This window comes from Loxodonta africana, chromosome 3 (genome assembly GCF_030014295.1).
Source record: "Loxodonta africana isolate mLoxAfr1 chromosome 3, mLoxAfr1.hap2, whole genome shotgun sequence".
In the NCBI taxonomy this organism is placed as follows: Eukaryota; Metazoa; Chordata; class Mammalia; order Proboscidea; family Elephantidae; genus Loxodonta; species Loxodonta africana.
Genome location: NC_087344.1, coordinates 24014714 through 24035996, shown reverse-complemented (window position 1 = coordinate 24035996; position 21283 = coordinate 24014714). Strand labels below are relative to the sequence as shown.

The window sequence follows — 21283 nt, the reverse complement described above, 5'->3', positions numbered from 1 at the left end:
GTATCCCCTTGTCTGTCCAAATGGCTCTCTCTTGATCTATGTACCGGTTCCTCATGAGCACAATGAAGTGTTCTGGAATTCCAATTCTTTGCAATGTTATCCATAATTTGTTACTCAAATGCCTTTGCGTAGTCAGTAAAACACAGGTAAACATCTTTCTGGTACTATGAATTATATTGGTCTGTAATTTTCCTTTCTTGCACTGTCTTTGCCTGGGTTTGGTGTTTAAAAAATTATGCTAACCTCACGAAATACATTGAGAAGTGTTCTTGCTCTTTCTATTCTCAGTAAGAAATTGTGCAAGGTTGGAATTTTCTGTTTCTTGCATATTGTATTGACTTCACTTGTAAATCCATCTGATTATGCTGCTTTTGTTGAAGGAATCTTTTTACCTTCTAATTTAATATCAGTAATGATTATAAACGACTATTTAGTTTTTCTATTTTTTCTCAAGTCACTTCAGGTAAGTAGTATTTTTCTAAATTTCATTTAATCTGAATTGTCAAATGTATTAGTCGTTCCTAATATTCTCATATCATTTTCTTTCCCTATTTATGGATCTCAAATGCAGAGGATTGAGTTATTCATAGTCCTTGGATGATGGCACATTATTATCATAATCTCTGTAAGGCCGTTATCTTTCTCTCCCTCTCTCCGTTCTTTCCCCCTTCCCCCTCCTCTTTCTTTCTTCCTTCTCTTTAATCTCCATTCCTTTATCACCATAGCCTATCGGCTTGTGCGTGTGTGTGTGTTTTTGATGTTACAGTAACTACTCCTGCTTCATTTGAATTATGTGAGAAACAGAGTTTCTAATACTTGTGCAATACAGATTTCTGGATCCATGGAGGTTGAAATGACCTACCTAAACTATCGCTCTGAGATGAACCTTAAACTTTGAGAAAACTTGTCTTAATTAGTAAACAACATCTGCCTTGGACATGGTGATCTTTTGAAGAATTATCTATGAGCAGTCAGTTTTCATAAACAGCAACTCCAAAGATCAGACTAGAATCTATATTCTAGGGTAAATCAGTAATTATCTGGGCTGTTCTTCAAGAAAATGTTGCATGTCCATGAGTTATGTAAACGCTATTCTGGCTCTGTTTCCATGGCAATGTATAATTACTAACAATAAGCTGGAGTATAAGAATCTTTGAAAGATTGTTCTTCTTGGGAACATTTTTGACTCTGGTCAGAAAAATCATCCTGATTTGCAAATCATATATTAAATAAATTTAAATCAATATCTATTATTGCCTTAATATTATTTTTGTTTTAACATGATAACCCTGAAATATTTTTGTACATCCTATGACTTTGAAATTTTCTACCTTGTTTAAGATGCATCTCTAGAAAACAAAAGAGCTAGATTTTGTACTTTTTAAACCATTCCAATAGTCTTTGCCTTCTGCTGACAAGTTTAGTCCATTTACATTTACAGTGATTACTGATATATTTGCATATGATTCCATACTCTTATAGACTATCTATTTGTATCATTTCTTTGGATTGCTTTTCTCCTCCCTCCTCTCTTGCCTTCTTTTGAATCAGTCAAAATTTTTCCCTCTTTAATTTTTCTCAATTAATTTTTCCTACTACTGGACTAGAAGTTTTGTGCTATATGCGTTTATTTTGGTGAATGCTCTAGCAATCTTAAGATGCATACTTAACAAAGTGGAAATTAACAAATACTTACCATGATCCCAAACACCACAAGGCCACTAAAAAATTAAAATCAGAACTCAGGAGCCTTGTTTGTCCAGTGTTTGATATCTTGCTTGGATTTTTTTCCTCCACAAATTAGACATTATTATATAATCTCATACATAGCTGGACTATATGAATAACATGGCATCAGGATTGGTGGAAGACTCATTAGCAGCCTGAGATAGGCAGATGACAAAACGTTTTTTGCTGAAAATGAAGACAATTTGAAGCACTTACTGATTAAGGTGAAAAACTACAGCCTTCAGTATGGATTACACGTGAACATAAAGAAAATAAAAATTCTTATAACTGGTCAGCAAACAATATCATGATAAAAGGAGAAGAAACTGAAATTATCAAGGATTTCATTCTGCTTGGATCAGCAATCAATGCCCATGGAAACAGCGGTCAAGGAATCAAATGATGTATTGCATTGGGCAAATCAGGCTGCAAAAGACCTCATGAAAGTCTTAAAAAATAAAGATGTCACTTTGATGACCAAGGTGCAACTGACCCAAACCATGGTCTTTTCAATCACTTCATATGCATGTGAAATCTGGACAATGAAAAAGGAAGATGGAAGAAGAATTGACACGTTTTAATTGTGGTATTGGTGAAGAATACTGAATATACCAAACAAATCTGTCTTGGAAGAAGTACAACCAGTGTACTCCTTAGAAGCAAGGCTGGTGAGACTTCAGCTCACTTATTTTGGACTTGTTATCAGGAAAGAGCAACCACTAGAAAAGGACATCATGTTTGGTAAAGTAGAGGGTAGGGGAACATAAGGGAAACCCTCCATAAAATGGATTGGCACAGTGGCTGCAATAATAGGCTCAAACATACCAAAAGATTGTGAGAATGGCGCAGGACCAAGTAATGTTTCATTCTGTTATATATAAGATTGCCATGAGTTGGAGGCAACTGGACAGCAACTAACAACAATGCCCAGGCCAGGCCCTACACAACTGAAATTAAAATCTCTGGGGGCTTGTCTTAGTTACCTAGTGCTGCAGTAACAGAAGTACCACAAGTGGGTGACTTTCAAGAACAGAAATTTATTTTCTCACTCTTCAGGAGGCTAGAAGTCCAAATTCAGTAGTGTACTTAAGGGAAAGGTCCTTCTTTGTTTATTTCAGCTTCTAGTAGCCAACAATCCTTGGAGTTCCTGGGTTTACAGATACATCTGCTTCTATCATCAGGTGGTGTGTGTCTTTCCCCATGTCTGTGCATGTCTATTCTGATCTTTTTATAGGTTTAGAACCCATCCTATTTGGGTATGGTTTAATTAACATAACAAACTAAACCTATTTCCAAACAGCATTCCATCCACAGGTAGAGGGATTAGGATTATAACATTTTTTTTGGGGGGGGGGGAAGCACAATTTAATCCATAACAAGGTAGAACTCAGTCATCAGATTGTTCTTTTAATGCCCCAGGCGATTCTAATATGCAGGTCATGGTTGAGTGAGACCCATTGGTTTAAGTTTCAAACTGTATCCCATTATTCCATCCAATCTGAGAGTCTTTGTCCTTTACATGAAGATAACCTCTCCCATGGAGCTCTGACCTGCTCAGTATTCTGGGGTACCTGAAGTTTCAGGAAGGCCATACCATGGTTAGATTAATGGTTGATTGGATTAAAGGTTGTCCAGATTTGCTGTTCTGAAGCTGCTATATTCCCTACCTTTTTTGGCCACCCAATATCTGACCCCCTCCCTGTGTCTTGGGAGTATCAAACAGGCTGAGGCTGCCACTTTTGACAGAGGCTGCCTGTCTTAGTCATCTTGCACTGCTATAACAGAAATACCATATGTGGGTGGCTTTAACAAAGAGAAATTTATTCTCTCACAATCTAGGAGGCTAGGAGTCCAAATTCAGACCGTCAGCTCCAGGGGAAGGCTTTCTCTTTATGTGTCGCTTCAGGGGGAAGGTATTTGTCGTCAATCTTCCCATCGAGGAGCTTCACAGGACAGGGACTCCAGGTCCAAAGGACATGCTATTCTCCTGGCTCTGGTTTCTTGGTTGTATGAGGTCCCCAAGTCACTCTGCTCACTTCTCTCTTTTATATCTCAAAAGAGATTGACTTAAAACACAACCTAAGTTTGTAGATTGAGTCCTGCCTCGTTAACATAACTGCCACTAATCCCACCTCATTAACATCATACAAATAGGGTTTACAACATGTAAGAAAATCACTTCAGATGACAAAGTGGTGGACAATCACACAATACTGAGAATCATGGCCTGGTCAAGTTGACACATATTTTTAGGAGACATAATTCAATCCATGACACTGCCAGTGCCGATATGTTCCCAGCCTCCTCTGCAACCAGGCAGAGGGTACAAGGCTCTGGCTCTACCAAACATATTTGGAATTAAGACAGTGATAAGAACCAGCAGACTCTCCTGGGACAGAATCCATCCGGGCCTGCGTTGTAAGTAACTACATCTGGTTTACAGAGATTAGTGACAATAAGAACACGCCAACTCAAAATTTCTGAGATGCAGTAAAGCTACACGCAGGAAAATTCACAGGTGGCAGCAAATCTAGTTCCCTCTAACGTCCAGCCATGGTGAGGTTTGCAGAGTCAGGTATAGTCTCTGCTCAGCCATTACGACAGGGGTTTCTTCACTGGTCTATTTCTAGGGTGAGCTTTAGGGTAGTATTCCCACTGTGTAGCCTCCAAGCCTGGTTCTTTGCCCCGCTGGGAGATCTCTATGCCTCCTGACTTACTCTGTCACATACTGTTCAAACATAGACAAAAGTAGCAATAACTGTACAACAAATCCTTTGTGCCCATGACCCAGCTTCAGTAATTACTAACACATGGCCAACCTCATTTCATTCATCCATCATTTCTAATATTTTAAAACAAACCCAAGACATTGTATTATGTCATCATAAATACTTTGGTATGTATCTTTGACAGACTTTTTTTTTCTCCATTACCACAATACCATTATCACCACTAAAACAAATAAAAAATCTTCTAATACCTAGTTTGTTTAACTATGTCTTTAAAATGCACTCCCCCTCCTTTTTTTTAAACAAATGAATTGTTTAAAATAGGGTCTGAAAACCGGTAAATCCAGTTGCTGTCAACTTCTACTCATGGTGACCCCATACGTGTTAGAGTAGAAATGTGCTCCACAGGGTTTTCCATGGCTGATTTTTTGGGAGTAGGTCACTAGGTCTTTCCTCCGAGGTACCTCTGGGTGGACTCAAAGCTCCAACCTTTTGGTTAGTAGCTGAGCATGTTAACCATCTGTACCAACCAGGGACTCCCAGGAATGAAGGAACAGGGTTTGAAACTCAGTTCTGCCAGTGCTCTGTGAAGCCACCCTTTTATATGGCCCTCCTAACTGAAGGACAAGGCAGCACAGAGCAGGGGCAAGAAACCTGAAAGCAGATTCAGGCTGTGCCACTCAGAGGCCATGTGAATTTGGACAGGTGACTGCCATTCTTTAAGCCTTGGTTCCCTCATCTTTAAAATGGGCTGAGGGTCATTGTGAAGATACACAGGGCTCAATTACACGGACGAATATACATTTAACAAATACTGATGGAGCATGCACTCAGTGCCAGGCACGGTTCCTGCTGCAGGTGACACAGCAGTGAACAAGGTAAATTGTATGATGTGTCAAATGGGGACAAGTGCTCTGGAATAAAGCGGACAGGGGCAGGAAGAAGGGATTGTTTGGGAAGCGACGATTTTAAGAAAAGTGGTGGGACAGGCTTCTCTGAGGTGAGATTTAAGGCCTTAAGGAGATAAGGGAGGAGCCATTTCGAGTCTGAGGGAGAGCAGTCCAGGGAGTGGGAACACTAACAGCAAAGGCTGAGGTTGGAATTTGCCTGGTTTGTTGGTAGTACAACATGCGGGTCGGTGTGGCTGGAGCTTGAGGGGAGTGAGTGGGAGATGAGAGTCGGAGGCGACAGCGCGAGGTCATGCAAGGGCCTGTGGGCCACGGCTTTATTCTGGGCTAAACGGAAGGCAGCGGCTTCCTGGCGGAGGTAGAGGGACGTGACCGCTATCGCCAAGTGGAAAACTGAGGGGTGGGGACACAGCAAACGCTCAGTGGCACCAGGTTAGGGAGAAAGCCTGCCTGCGTCCAGTGGTGGAGGCTTCCAGGGGGTGGCGAAAAAGAGGTGATAGGCGATAGAACAATGGCTGGGAGGGCTTGGGTCGCTCGGAGCTCTGACGTCCCAGGTGACACAAGGATGAGGCTTCAGCACCGCGGACAGCGCCAGGCGTTGCCTAGAGATCCGGAAGCGGCGGCCCAAGGCCGCCCAACCAGCCAAAGCGTCGTTTTAGCTGATTGCGCACTGACCACGTGGGCCCAATTTACCCTCCAGAGGCCTTGGGGGCGGAGCCTGCGGACTGGGCGCAGGAGGCAAAAAGGGTGTTTGGTAGTAGCTTTGTCCGCAAAAGCGGAGCAGGGAGGTTTCTGAGGGCCTCACGTGGAGGCCCTGCACAAGACCCTCAGATGTGCGGCTGCGATTCACGTTCGCAGATTATTCCAATCCTCTCTGCCAGGGTCCCCGAGGCTGCCCAGGGGAGCCCCGAGAACTGGATGCTAGATGGTTGGCAAGGAGCTCTGGTGGCACAATGGTTAACCATTGGGCGGCTATCCGAAAGGTCCGGTTTGAGCCTACCAGCCACTCAGCCGGTCAATTTAAGGCAGTTTCGATAGATTTACAACCTTAGAAACCCCCTGGGACAACTCTACTCTGTCCTACAGGGTTGCTATCAATAAGCATCGACTCAGGGACAACAGATGGTTGGACTTGGAGAGGGCACCGAGGTCTTGGGGCCCAGACAGGCAGGCAGGTGGTGGACTCCTGGACACCGAATGAGGAACCCAGAGCCCCGGGAAACAGTCAAGTGTTGAACACGTCTGACATTGAAATGAGGGTCCCAGGAGCCTGGAGAACGTTTTCTCTAGTTTACCCGGCTGGGGATTAGGGAGCTGTACTAATCCCGCTGTGATCTCACTGCCTCACATGCCAGGTGCCAAGTACACTGAGCCTGGGTGCCAGCTTCAGGATAAAGACGCTGGTTCCTAGCATCTTGTGATATTGGAGGAGTGACCTGCGTGGCCATTCTTAGTACTCCCCTCATACCCTGAGGCAAGGCGATCCTCCTCTCTGGGCCATGCAGTTTTTCTGACTTTTTGGCCTGGAAGCTGTTTGCTTACCAAATTGAGTGGACACCTAAGTAACAGAAATTCAAAACAGCAGTTCCAGAACTTAAGCCCCCTTGCCGGTCTCCCAGACTCAACCTCACCCCTCAGCCACACTTATTCTCTGCTCAAAAGCAGAAGCAGCTGTTCTGAAGCAGAAATCTGTCAGAGGACTCCCGCTGCCCTCAGGATAAAAGTTAGAAGTCCACTCCTCTGCAGGCTGCCAGGACCCTGCACGGGATGGCCTCTGCTGACCAACCACCCTTCTTATCACTCCTGCCTTTTGCAGTCAACGGTTCAGCCACCTGACTTTCCTCTAAACTTCTCCTCCCCTAACTCTAAAATTTTGCACTCCCTGCCACAACTGGTACAGGTGCCTTAGTGCCTTGTTGGAGGTCCTTGGACTGGTAGCTCCACGGTCAGAGAGTAGGTTTGCTTTCATATTCCCAGCGGCCAGCACAGGGCTTGGTACATTAAAAAGTCGCTGTTAAGTCAACCTGAGACTCACGACTACCTCATGTGTATCAAAGAACTATGCTCCTCCAATGCCTGATTTTCAGAAGTAGGGCACTAGGCCTTCTTCCAAGGCACCTCTGGGTGGACTCAAACCTCCAACCTTTCAGTTATCGCATTAACCGGTTTGCACCACCCAATAAACATACCCTGAGTAAATCAAACGATAAAGAAGTGAGGTCTCCATTTTATTTGGAACGGATTAGAACAGGCATGCAGGCTCCCAAGGACAGCTTGTGCACTTCTCTGGAATTTTGTCTAGCGGTCCCAGGACAGGACTGCATAGGGTACTGCAGCCCAGCACTCACACCTGGAGAATGGACACGGTGGAGCAGGCACTGCAGACCACACAAGAATGGCCAGTGATTTGAAGGAGAATGTTTCTCTACCAGGGAGAAGGGTAGATGAACAACTGGGCGTCCAGTGATACTAACCCAGAACCACCAGGGTCCTGTAGCGTGTTCCCTCGGTCATGGGGTCCTTCTACCTTTCCTTCAAACGTGGCTGTGTCCCTGGTCACTTGGGTTACCCACCCAAGTAACCCATGCTGACTAGCTCACTGAAGAAGTGCATGGAAGGCAACAGGCCTGTGATGGCTCTTGTCAGCTTCAAAAGTGTGATGCACCCCACTGCCAAGGCCTTCTCTCTGAACCCAAGTTCCTGGGTGGCAGGACCTGAGGGCTGGCATGATGCCGCTGGGCGGCTGCATCACGGGTGGAGAAAGGGTACCAAGGGCTCCATGCTCACAAACTACTCGTGGAATAAGCACCTGCCATTTCACCCAGATGCTGGTTCTGTGCCGTCCACAGGCCTGACCATATTGATGCTGGCTGTGCTGACAACCTGCTGGCCTGGTACACGGAAGGTACCTTTGGACTATATACCTCCTGCAGCTGGGGGAGAAATCCTCACTCCACTATGTAGTGGGCTGAATGGTGTCCCCCAAAGAGACACTCTATCCCTAACCCCTAGGAACCATGAATGTGACCTTATTTGGACATACGGTCTTCGAAGATTTAAGAGGCCGTTCTTATAAGGAGACACTGAGACACAGAAACACACAGGCTGAAGGTCATGTGAAGACAGGCAGAGACTGGAGTGATGCGGCTGCAAGTCAAGAAATGCCAAGGATTGCCCACAGCCACCAGAAGCAAAGAATGGATTTTCCCTCAGCAACTCCAGAAGGAACCAGCCTGGCAACACTTTGAGTTTGGACTAGAAGGGCTTCAGAACGGAGAGGATAGATTCCTGTTGTTTTAATCTACCAAAACTTGTGGCGAATCATTACAGCAGCCTTAGGAAAGTCATATACACACCCCATACAATCGTGGTCATATATTCCTGACTCGGGGCTGTGAGCTGCTTCCTCTCATACTGTCCTCTGCCTGAACATCCACTTTCAGGTTAATAAAACTCTTCTTGGCTCTCAGAGAGACGTGGGCCAGGCCCGTGGTTTCAGACGGGCAGTCTCCTCAGTAGGACAAGCCAACCAGGACAAAAAGCTCTGCCACCAAGTCCCGGCACACTGAGGACTTGTCTGCAGGTCAAGACAGCCTTTCCCACTCCCTTCCTGTGTCTCTGCATTCAGAAAGTGCCCAGTGGTGGTTGCTGCTTGGGAAACGGACTATACAGAAGGCCCGTGTGGAGAATACCAGCGCTTGTCCAGTTTCAAAGTATTTGGTAGGTGGGGCAGGGTGCTGCTCCTCAGGTCTGAATGACTCTGTTCCCTCCTGTATCTTCTTGTCTCAAACACAAGGTACCCACTGTCTCCTGGGGGAGGGGCGGCAGTCTCTTGTCAAAGGCCCTGGACATGTCTGAGAAAGGAGACAGGTCATGGACACTTTCCATCAAAGGTCCTGAGATCACAGGGGGGCTTCAGGCTGGCTTGAACGTTCATGCTGTGGACCACCTGAGCCATGGCCCACACAGGGGGCCCTTGGGCCTCCTCTGCTGTAGCAGAACTTCTCTCCCTCAAGATGACAAACTTCATCCCGTGAAGGCACGCTTTGATTTTCTGCACCACTGGATGATCCTGAGTAAAAAAACAGTCCTCACTTCTGATGGCCATGGTTAACCAAGCATGAGGCCAGGGGCAACCTAGGGTGCTGACCCAGAATGGTGCCTGGTCTTAGAGGATGGAGAAGCAGCTGAGGCCACAGGCAGCTGGCAAGCTCAGAGGAGGCCTATAGGGCAGCCCAAGGTACAAAGCTGCAGTCCCAGGCCTGGGTAAAGGCCAATCCAAGTGCCACTGCTACCTCCGTCCGCAGGGCAGACTCAGAGTTGAGGAGCACTGCCCTAGGCTAGGGCTTTTCCTCCACCACACTGTTGACACTTTGACAAAGAAGGTTCTTTGTGGCAGGGGCTGTTCTATCCAGAGTAGAACGTTCAGTAATCTACTCTCTAGATGCCAGGAACACTCCTTAGCTGTGACACATGTCCTTCAAACACTGCAAAACGTCTCCTGGGGAGCAAAGCTGCCCAGGTTGAGAACCACTGGCACAGAGCTGACCACTCCCCAGTGTGAGCTTCCGAGCAAGGACAGCCCCACAGAGACAAGGTTGTGGCTGCAGGAGACACCAAGCCCCATCCCCAGCAGAGATGTTGGTGTCGCCCAGGTCCTAGAGTGCTTGAACCAGACTCAATTTGCCCTTCTCAAGTCAGGCTACACCTACCACTGGAAGTACCAAGCCTATGAGAAACTCTTACTCCACGGTGACGTGAAATCGCATTTGAAACCACAAAGGGATTCACAGAGCAGAAAACAACACGTGCCCGAATTTTGTGATCGGACCTCAACTGTCAGACTGCTTTGAACTGTGAGCTGGGTGCCAGATGGAACAAGGAGTCCAGAAGACCCGTTACTTCCAAGCTTGGGTTGACGGGGAAGGGAGGACGGTGAGCCCCTAAACCGGGGTGCTGGCCCTTGCCAGCCTCGGACTAAAGGCATCGAGAGGCCTGGAGCTGGACCCTGTCTCCTGACCAGGGACTAGCTGCTGCCCCCACCGCCCCCCCAGCCCGCCTTCCCTCGAGCGGGACGAAGCCAAAGACTCTGCCCATGACACTGCCAGCGGGTCAGATCCCCAGGCCTACGACGGGCAGAGAGTTTTCTTTTTTTTTTATTTGTCTACATTCAGCTTAATTCAGATGTACTGCCTGAATGATCCAGACATACGAAAAGAAAACCCCACTCTTTCCCACTGGTTTTTAAAATAAAATCTTCACTTATAAAACTGAAACACTAAAGCATTAAAATACAGAAAGCTCGTTTAACTCACTTCACAAAAGCATTAACAGATGTTGTATCCCTTCCGTAACTATTTAAAGACAAACTGAGTTAACACTAACACCAATTGTAAATAGACAGAGGGATACTTAACTGCAAGAACTCAAAAAACTCTACTTGGACAAAGTTGTGATGGTAACTAACAAACCATTGAAGACACGGAGTCCCAAACACGGCTAAATATGGGTCACAGGATGGGTCACGGGAGTGACCAGCTGCACCTCACAACACGGCAACGTGGAACCAGGGAGGGGGAGGGCGAGAGGGCCTGGAGGAGCTGGTTGACATGTTAACTGTGATGCAAAAAACTGAATCTTCCGATGGGGTGTAAGGACGGTACAATTCTTCACCCCACAGGGAGGGGTTTATCTGTACTGGTAGTTCATGCTGTGGTCTGCGTTTCTGCCATAGCCGCCCTGTGACGACTGGTAGGAGCTGGGGGGGCCGCTGTAGTTCTGGCCGGACCCGGGGGAGTTGTAGTTCGACTGTGACGAGTAGCCTATGAGAGAGAGGTGTGGGTTAGAGGCAAGGGGACGGGCCTGCCTGGGCAATCAGGGCTCAGAACACCAGCCAACACCAGCAAGCGTGGTCCTGGCCAGCAGCTCTGCCTAGTACCCTTCACGGATCATCAGCTTTCACCATCACCCTCAGAGGGGGACCAGTGGGACCCTGGTATGGGGCAGCAGAACTGATGACTTGCCCACTCAGACTCGTCTGCAGCGGGAGCTGTAGCCTGGGTCCCTGACCACAAGGCTAAACTCTCTGTTACACATTAGATGCTCTGGCCTCACAGTGCTGTCAACATTTCTTCTAACAGGTGCTGACATTGAAAGGACGGCAATTCTATGAGCCAAGTCTGGATTTCCACCTTCACCTGATGGGCCTGAGAAGCCGGGGTGTCTAAGCCAGTGTCCTCACAGGGCCCGTCTGAAGGAGCCAGTGTGCCCCGTGCAGCCCCATCTCGCACTCCCTATTCGCACCTCACACAAGCTGAGGAGCAGCTGACACTACAGCCCTGCCCACTTGGCACTCTGCTCGCACCAGGCCCACAACCCTCATCACATCAAATGCGTTGCCCCAGCTGGCTCTGAGCTGATGGCCCCCATGCTGTGCCACCTGCTCCAGGCCCACCTTGTTTGCCTTGGTATGAGGAGCCGCCCCCAGAACCTCCGCCGTAGCCCCCATGTGACCCTGGGTTGTAGGACGACCCGCCTGAGCCGTAGCTGCTCCCGCCACTTCGGCCTCCACTACCACTGTAGTCTGGGGGAGAGAAGACAGCGTGGTTAAAGGGCCTCGGGGAGGACTCACGGCTGGGGAAGGTTGGGGGCCTCTGTGGTACACTGCTGGACTTGGCAGGCCTGTGGCAGAGACCCTGGGCCTTTGCAGATCTCCCGTCCTGACTGCTTAAATTGAGCACAGGCCATCCCAAGGAGGAAGTGCAGTAGGCAGCCAGTGCCCTGCAGGTTACCTCACCCTGGGTCAGGTCGTCACCAAGTTCAACAGCAGAGTTCTGTCTTGCCTTCCCGCCTCCATCTCCAACCAACCAAAGCTTCCTGGGAGCTCAGGAACAGCATGGCCAACCCCTCCCCTCCCCACACACACAGCACAGCATCTTTACAGTCTCCAGCCTCACTGCTGCCTGCTGTTCCATCAGCAAGACCAAATGCACACCGATCTTCCCAGCCAGGCTACCAGTGCAACCCCAGCCTGCAGGGCCTGTGTGTAAAGTAGAGGAAGATGTGCAGCTGGAGAGCACTAGCAGGGAAGGACATTCTAGCCCACAGAGAAAATCGCTCAGGCTTTTAGGGGCTAGATGCAACACTGTCTTGAAAGCCAAGCTCAGGAGGTCACTTTCACAACCATCCAGCCTGGACTGGCAAGCTCCACCCTTCTGCCCCAGCCTCAACCCATGGCCTCCGGGACATCAGGACAGAGGCCTTACCTACACCTGCCTTCGGAGAGTGCAACGGGGAGGGAACGACAGAGACCTGGGCCATGGGGATCCTGCCCCCTGGATTTTCTCAACACCCGCCCTGCAGCCAGCACCGCCTGTCCTCCTTCTAGTCCCTCCGCCAGGTCTGGGCAGTGCTGGGTGTCCGCCACTCCACGGGATGAGCCGCTGGGCCCCGGAGCCCTGGCCAGGCCGAGGGGCACTGGAAGCCAACTCACTGAATTTGCTCTCGTAGTTGTAGTCTGATCCACCCCCGCCCCCGGGGGAGTTGTAGGAGTTTGAGTAGGAGGAGTAGTTGCCTTGTCCATGATTGTAGCCTTTCTGTTTGCCCTGTGGGGGGCCGTAGTTGCTGTACTGGCTCTGGTTGTACGACTGCTGTTGGCCTTGGTGGGATTGGTAGCCAGAGCCGTAGGAGGGCTTCTGCTGGCCCCCGTGGGGTTGCTTCTTTCCTGCATGTTTCGGAGGCACCGGTGAGTTGTAGTCATCACCTTGGTAGTAGGAACCGTAGCCAGAGGAGCCACCACCGCCCCCGCCGCCGCCACCACCAGCATTCCCAGAATGCCCTCCGTTGCTGTAGAATTGACCTAAACAGGAAGGCAGCGGGTCAGGCGTAGCATAAGGAAGGGCAGGGGGAGGGGAAGGAAAGGAAAAGCCGCAACTGTGGGCCCTGAAGGCTGACCCACAAGCACCTGCCAGGCCAGGGGCGAGTCGGGAGCCTCATTTGCTCCATCCACAGGTAGCTGCCCGAGGCCGAGGGAAAGAGGAAGGAGAGAGGAGCAGCAGCTCCGTTCATCACAGCAGCCTGGTTGGGCTGGCCCAGCCTTCAGCTCCACTCACCATCAGCGGACGAGAACACTGGATCTGTGTCAAGCAGCAGCAGGCAGCACGCCGGCAGCAGCGTACGCAGCGGATGTCAACATTACAGTGAGATGGAATCCGAGCACTGCATGACATTCATGGCTAGCTGCTACTCAGATGTCCCCAACGGTGACAGGAAAAGCAAAGCCTCGAGCACAGCTGGCCGCCCCACCTCCCCCAACTGTGCTGGGAAAAGGTTCTAGCAGTCACAGGCTTGGATGATGGCCCTGGAGATGCTCTTTAACGAGGCTCCAAACACCATAATCATTCTTAAGAGACCAACTGGTCTGACTCGGTCCTTGGAAGAACAAATCGAGACTTGGTCAAATGACCTGTGGTGTCTCCCTGGTATCACACGTGACTCAGAGGAGGATTCCAAACCTTAGGGGGAAGGGAGACTGGGTAACGTTGGAACCAGAAATGTCCAGGATGTGGCCTGAGCTGCAGTCATGGGGACCACCCAGAGGCCCTTCCTTCTTCCCAGCACAGCTGCTGGGCATGGGCAGGACCAAGCAGCAGGACTGACAAGCGTGCAGTGAGGCCGCCACATTCTCAGGCCCTGAAGCTGAGAATGCCACGGTGAAGAGCTCCCCTTCTGGTCACCAGGTATGACGCCCCAGGACACATTTGTCAACACAATGCCCCACCAGGGACTCGGGTTGATTGGAGGGAGAAGGGGCTCAGCTCAAGCCACACTTCAGTGGAACCCTTACCAAAGAGCCCTCCTACCAGTAGTCTCTCAGCAGGGGCGGGAAGGCTCAGAGGGTAGAAGAGGCTGGAAAAGGGGAGGACGGGCAGTGTGGGTGGCCTCCTACCCCAGCCGGGCAATTCCCAGGCTGAAACAGGTGCAGCAGAGCTGCTGGACTTCTTGGAACAGGTGGCCTGAGCACACAACCACCTTTGCCAGTCGGCACTGGCTCTGCCCAGATGGCCAGGGCTGGCGGGGTGCTGCTGGCTTCGAGTCTGCCCTGTTGTGCCCAAGCTGGGTAGGAGGGCAAGGGGATGCTCCCACACAGCCGGTCCTTCCTTCCCCAGTTCAGCACCAAGTGTGCCAGGCCTTTGGAGTCCTCACAGGCCTCTACCCACTGGGGATGTGCACTCCACACTGGTGTGTCTTGGGCCGTTTGAAGGAGAATTTGGATAGAACTGGTCAGCCAACTTCAGTTTATTTTCTTCAGGCAGCACTCCCCACCCCACCCCAAAGCCAAAACACCAAGGAGAAGGACGTGTTCCACAATGCAGAAAGCACCATGCGAAGGCTCGGTGAGGAGACCGGAGGATAGAAAGGTCCTCAGATTCACCCCGAGTCCCCTCAACTTCCGCTGTCCCAGCGTCCCACACTAGGCCCCACGGCTGAGCAGTGACTCCACCCCCTCCCCCCGCCCCGAAGCACATGAATGAAGACACCAAGTATTGAGGGCTTGTTGCTTTTAACATGTATTGATTAAAAAAAAAAATAAAGGGTGGGGGAAGTTTTCAACGTCATTCAGGATAACTATTTCCTGGTATCAAAAGACATTATTCTCAAACAATAACGTTCTAAAAAAAAAAAAAAAAAATACATCATGCAAGAAAATTTTTAAAAAGTTTCACTGAATGTTTCAAACCCCTGGGAACAAACTATGTAGTAACCACTTTGACCAGTTTTTGCCTGAATAAACGCAAAATCTTGCAAGTCAACGCAGAGGCAGGTTTTGCTGCAAGAAGAACTGCAGAACAGATCCGAAGTCTTAAACGTTGCCAGCAAGGATTCCTGCTGGGAAATAGGGCCTCAGTAAAGAGCCCAGTCCCTGCATGTCTCTGCACACAGAGATGAGAGAGGGCCGGCGCTCAGGCCAGCTGCGCACCTAGCAGCACAGCCCCACCTTGGCCTGGCTCCTCACTGGGGGGACCGGCCACATACTAGGCTCTTCCTCCTTGATTAACAGTTTTTAAAGCCCCATTAAAAAAAAAAAAAAGCCCAGAATCCCATGCAATTGCAACTGTGATTGGGACTTGCAAAATTTCACGTTCTCTACTCCTAATAGCCTGTCTGTTTCTTACACTAATAATGGAAGCACAGTTTTGATACCTTTGAGAGTTCAAGTTCACTCTCTAGCTAAACCAGCCACAAAATATCGCACCCCCAAACAATAACCCACCAGGGCATTTACAAAAGGCGGGAGAGGTTAACTTAGCACAATTTACAGCTCCCCAAACGTTCCCAACGTTTTAACATGCTTATAAAAGAAAAGCCGGTTACTCTGGGTTCAGATGTGTTTTCATTACTGTCAAAGGCATCAATGAGATTTGGGAATTTGTTAAAAGGTTAAAAATTCATACAAAACCTGCTGTAAATTAAGACAAAGGTAGATTAAAATGCTTCATTATCTGTCTCTTAAATAAAGTAATGCTTTCCATAAAAAGCAAAGGTGGGCTTTTGCCTTGATGCGGAACAACGCTGGCTCTAGAATTCTGTGCAAGTCTGCACAAAAATACATTCTCTGAAAAGTGTTTCCACTTATTGTGAACTTCAATATGACCAAGTTCAAAGGCAAATCACGATAAAAACTGCCATTGTCTTAAATTCTGCAGGCTAAGAGTTTCAGACAAGCTGCGGTGAAAAGCCACGGTTGAGAAACCCAGTGAAGCACAGGGACACAGCACGGACACTTTGGGTTTTGGAGTTCGAGAAAAGTGGAGTAAAAAGTTGATTTTGTGTGCAATACTTTTGGATGCTCTAGGAAGACCCAAAATCATGATAGCCGTAGCAGTCTGTGAAAAAGTCACCTACAAAAGGGGGAGACAGAGCAGAGAAAAAAAATTAGAATTCTTTTGAAAAATGGCACAGAGCGCCACATTTGAAATTCATGTTTTAGATTTCTCTGCCTCTGTAACCCCCCAATGAAGGCTCCTTCTCAAGACAAGAGCTGTGCATTGTCAGGAAAAGCATATTCACAGGATTGGTGCTTCGCATGGCTTAAAGCAGAGAAATTTAAAATTTTGACTTTTAAGGAACTTTGAACTCACACAAATTTGTGTGTTAACATTTAAAGAAAATATTACATGTTTACAGGGTAGGGGGGCCTGAGAACAGTCTGACCTAATCACCAAAAAAAAGGCAAATGCCCCTACTAAGTCTCAAGGAGGCTGCTGATGGTGGGTAACCCTGCTCTAACTCAGGCCCGGGAGCTAAGCTGCAGCTTCTTCCCAAGCTGAAGACAAAGAAACACACACTTACTGTAGCCTGCTGTCGCCAAGTTGCCTCCATACCCATAGCTTCCATACCCAGCGCCTACAACAGAATAGAACAGGGTTACGAGGACAGGATATGGGTATGCCCTGCCCCCTCCTTCCATACCTGCCCGACCCAAGGGACCGAAAAAGCTCAAGGGAGCACAGAGCTCGATGCCACGTGCAAACCGGAAACACAGAGAGCGCAGGACTAGGGCCTCACCAGCATTCATGTAGCCTCCATGGTTGGCACCGCCGAATCCTCTGCCTCGCCCTCGTCCACGGATGTTTCCTCCTCTTCCCCGACCACGAAGGTTTGGGGGTGGGGGCACTTCATTGTGCATGGGGCTTCCCATACCAAACCCAGGGTTATGTGGCTAGATGGAACAAGGACAAGTTATGTTAACTCTGTCCTCAAAAACACTGGGGAAATTCCTGCCAAGGCCAGAGGTGGTGAGTGCAACCACGTACCTTAGCAGCAAATTTAGGTCCCCCTCTGACAGGTACCGGGGCTCTCTTCTTTTTGTTTGCATCAAGGGCAAGAGGGGCATCAGGGAAAAGCTTTTCTAGTGCAGCGAGGGCAGCATAAGCCTTTGCCACCTTTTTGTTTGATCCAGCACCTTGAAACTTCTGCCCATCCACCTCCACCTGGAAGGAACAGATGAATGTCAGGGGATCACCTAACACCCCTTCTCGAGGCAGGGGATCTCAACCAAGAGACCATCTCCAGAAGACACCAAGGCATCTGCATAGTCTCTCACCTCCATGACAAAGCGCTTGTCATGGCTGCCCCCCGTCTCCGAGATGAGTTCGTACTTGAGGCCGCGCCTCTTTTCATTCAGTTCCATGACTGGGTTCTTGCCATGCTTGGTTAGGATCGGCCCCTGCTGTTTTACGTTCTCAGGGGAAACAAAAAGGGAAAACAATGAACTTAGCCAGACTTTCCAGCCACAGGCTTTCTGGCTACAAGCTGGAGGAATGGTGGCCCCACTCTCTGTCCTGATCCAAATCTAAAGCCCTAGTGCCATTGATCCTGCTGTCCTTTGCCACCAAGTCTCTGCCAAATTATCTGTGGGGGCTCCCAGGAATGGGCCTGCCTCCACCTATCTCTGTGGAACAACACACTCCTGATACAGACCACCTCAGGGAGCCCTGGATGCTGGTTTAACATCAGGAACGCCCTCTCTGCTGTGGCTTGAAGGCCTACTCTTCTTATTGAAACTAAAAAGGACCAGTCTTGGCTCAGAGGCCACATGGCTACCTTCTGAGTCCTTTGTCAGTCACTCCCAGCACCCACCCCGTGCTCACCTCAGCAGTGGAATCTGCAGGGAAGGCAGCGCTGGGGGTGGAGACAGCTTCCACCACAGGGGGAGGGGCCACCACTGCAGGTTTCGCCTCTGTCTCCTCAGCTGAGTCCTCCCCCTTGCTCGACTCCCTGCCTTCAGCGCCTGTCGGCAAGCCCATGTCCTGTAACACCTGCAGAGGAGGGGAGGCCCCCAGGGCCCAGTGAGGTAGGGCTCAGCGTTCGTGTCACGACTGCCCTGTTACCCAACTGGGTTCTGACAGGCACACCTCAATCCCCACAGCTCCCTCAGTCCCTGGCATCAGTAGCTCTGACAGTGGAACACGGCAATCTGGAGGGTCTCTTTGCCTTTTCAGCTCCCAGGATATGCCTATGCACAGCCAGGGTTGTGGAACCTCTGCTTTTCTCCTTCAGTATCAAAGGCCTCTAGCCACATGTGACCTGGCAAATTCTCAAACATCTAACCACTTCAGTGTGTACACATCCTTCCTAAAACTCACGCTGTCCGCACTTGGGCCTCACATACAAGACAAAGATTCTGATAAATCCGAGGATGAAGAAATGGGTTTACGGCCAGGAAGACCAGCCTACATTGCACCTGGCCACACTTACCTTAACGGCCACGTGCAGCTTGGCAGTCTTTTTGGATGGCCCTGAGGCCTCAAACGAATTTCCATCTACCTCGACAGACATCGTGAAGATGGGGGCATGGACCGGCCCAGTCTGGGAAACCAGTTTGTATTGCAGCCCGGGTTTCAGCTGGTTCAATCTCATCAAAGCATTCATAGCTTGGGGAGGCTCTGCCTTCTCTTCTACAGAAAAGAACACCAAGATTGTTCTGGGTAAGCACTTCAACAGGTCTCTGCCACAGTGAAAACTTGATCAATTCTCAGCCAGGCAGAAAGGTCACTCCTGATTGCCCTTTGTCACAAGACACTGTGGATTCTCTGAACACCCCCCTACCCCGGTCGTCTGGCCTGCACTTCTCCCAGCCAGGCCTCCCTTGTGGTCAGCAGGTTAAGGCCCAACCATACCACTTGTATCCTGTACCCACCTCATATTTAGTATGCTTTAAAACGACTTAAATATTATGTCCAACAAAACAAAACAAAAGCAGCCTCAGCACATTAGGGTGTGCTGTAATTGGAGCCAGATGGAAATAAAAAAACAAGTGCTACCAATAAAGTCATTGTACCTTTCTTCTGAATCTTCTTCTTCTTCTTGCTGGGAGACTTTTCTTCCCCATCTTCCTCCATTGGGCGTTTCATGGGTGTAATGGCATAGGTGGTACTGGGGGGAATTTGAACTGAAAGAACAGATTTAAGACAGAGTGGCTGAGAAATCCAGGTCTTCTGCTCTGCCAGGAGCCGTACTCACGGGACAGTCCCAGGTCCCAGGAAGTTAAAGCATGCTTACCAGTGTAGTCCACTGGGTTTTCATTCTTTGGTTTCTTGGGCATCTTAGAAGGCAATGGGTCCATACCGAGGACTTTATGGAGCTGGCCAAAAGCAGCAAGTCGCAGTGCGTGCTGGAGAAGGGGAAGAAGAGACTGACTCAGCTGCCCTGTGCTCACCCCCAAGTGGTATGTGCTCACTAATGCCTTCTGAGGAGGGGCAGGAGCTGAGGGGGCTGCTAGTGGTCTCCCCTACAACAGCAAGGGGTCCCCCACAGCCAGGGAGAGCCTGACTGCTAGGGCCCAGCCTTGCTGTGGTGGGAGGCCAGCCTGTGAACACCCCCCTCGAGAGGAATACAGGAGACCCCAACCTGGGGACTGGTTGCCACACGGAGCCACGTGGTGGGCCTGCAGGGGAAGGACCCCTAGAGCAGTCCACACAGTAAACACATCTCCTCGCTGAACTCGGTGTTTAAAAACAGCACTCGAGCAGACTGAGGGGGCAGACAACAACCACGCATGGCGCCCGGGGAAAGAAGCAGCCCAGATTGCGGCGCCCTGTATCAGACACGATTCCTCTGCCTTCAGTCCCCGACCTGAGCCTACACGTCCAGTGGCTACCCTGAGAATACCCAGTAACGGAACTGGAAGCCAGTGATTAAAGACTGGGTAAGGGCTCACGTTTGCAATGGCGATGACTATACCTGCGCACTCTGTGTGATATCTTCCCGTTGCTGTCTGTCTAGATGCCCAATAGCATCAGTGGCTTCTTTTTCACAAGGGTCATAAATGCCAGAACCATCTGAAGGCAGGAAACAAGGAAGATATGCAGAGGATTATCCTTTAGCATCTCTGAAGAGTTGTGCTGGCTGAGGGAATCAGGTGCATTACCCCCATCCCACGCCCCATCCACACCCAGCTCTGGAAAACACGCCGAGCTAGGTGACCCACTCGGCGTCCAGCCCTTGAGAGAAATAATCCACATGTGTCTCAGAGCAAGAAATTCACGTGGGAGTGGGTCACCACTGCCCCCGGATCCGCCCTCTAAATCACAGCTGCGGACCCGGCACAGGGCTGGATATGATGGTGCAAGAGGGTAGTCACATGCTTCAGCCCTAGGGGGTGGACACGGAGCTGCTGCTGCCCTAACCCAGTCAGTGGACCAGCGAGGAACCGGCCTCAGAGCCTCAATCCTGTCATTTCCCTGCAACTGGCAAAGCAGAAGGCCCCAACCTGGCATCACGATTCCCGACGCCAGGCACTCCAGCACTCTTCGGAGGGCCTCGCCAGCACCCATTGGTCTGTTGGCTGTGCCGATGGATTTCTCACAGAGAAGCTCAAGAGGCTGAAAGGCAAGGAAGACAGTTAGCCACACCTGGAGCAGAGGGTCAACCAAGACTGGGGAGCTTTCACAGAGGGAAAGGCACAATATCTTTTCCTTAAAGGGCCAAACGGTAAATATTTTAGGCTTTGTGTGCCAGGAGACAAAAGAGAGTATATTATGTTTTAAGTACTTGTATTTCAGATGTAACCATTTAGAAATACAAAAACGACTCTCAGCTGGAGACTGTAAAAATAGTCGGGTGGCCAGAACTGTCCCGCAGGCCGTACTTCGCTGACCTCTGTCCAAGAGCATCTACATAAAGCATCTTTTTTGTGGAGTGGACCGCACAGTACTGACATGTGCTGCCTGGCCGACCTCTGGCAGACTGAGCTGGGCATCCTCCATGCAAGGTCCCTGCTCAGGGTGTGTCCCATAGTAACTACTCAATGAGCAGCTCTGACAGGGATCATTTGCCACACCGTAAAGTGTCCACTCCTGCTCAGTTACCATAAAGTATTCCTGGGATATAAGAGGTCTGGGGTGAGGCCTTTGC

The 21283-nt window shown here is 49.6% G+C and overlaps 1 protein-coding gene across 10 annotated transcripts in view; it reads right to left on the bottom strand.

The window, feature by feature from the left end:
- Window positions 1–7580: 7580 nt before the first annotated feature.
- Window positions 7581–21283, bottom strand: part of ILF3 (interleukin enhancer binding factor 3) — a 40186-nt gene continuing 26483 nt past the window's right edge. For 4 of the 10 annotated variants that reach the window (XM_023552428.2, XM_010593350.3, XM_064280654.1 and 1 more), the window contains 13 exons: window positions 20640–20751; window positions 20111–20208; window positions 19430–19541; window positions 19209–19319; window positions 18626–18825; window positions 18019–18186; window positions 17472–17609; window positions 17182–17358; window positions 16934–17087; window positions 16718–16771; window positions 12858–13223; window positions 11820–11948; window positions 7581–11187 (listed from right to left, as the gene is read on the bottom strand). In XM_023552428.2, coding sequence (XP_023408196.1) covers window positions 11054–11187; window positions 11820–11948; window positions 12858–13223; window positions 16718–16771; window positions 16934–17087; window positions 17182–17358; window positions 17472–17609; window positions 18019–18186; window positions 18626–18825; window positions 19209–19319; window positions 19430–19541; window positions 20111–20208; window positions 20640–20751 — 1953 coding nt within the window. In that variant the 3' untranslated portion in view covers window positions 7581–11053. Of the gene's footprint in view, window positions 11188–11819; window positions 11949–12857; window positions 13224–14910; window positions 16267–16717; window positions 16772–16933; window positions 17088–17181; window positions 17359–17471; window positions 17610–18018; window positions 18187–18625; window positions 18826–19208; window positions 19320–19429; window positions 19542–20110; window positions 20209–20639; window positions 20752–21283 lie in introns of those variants that run through there. The other 6 variants (XM_023552429.2, XM_023552430.2, XM_064280656.1 and 3 more) reach the window with 6 other exon arrangements.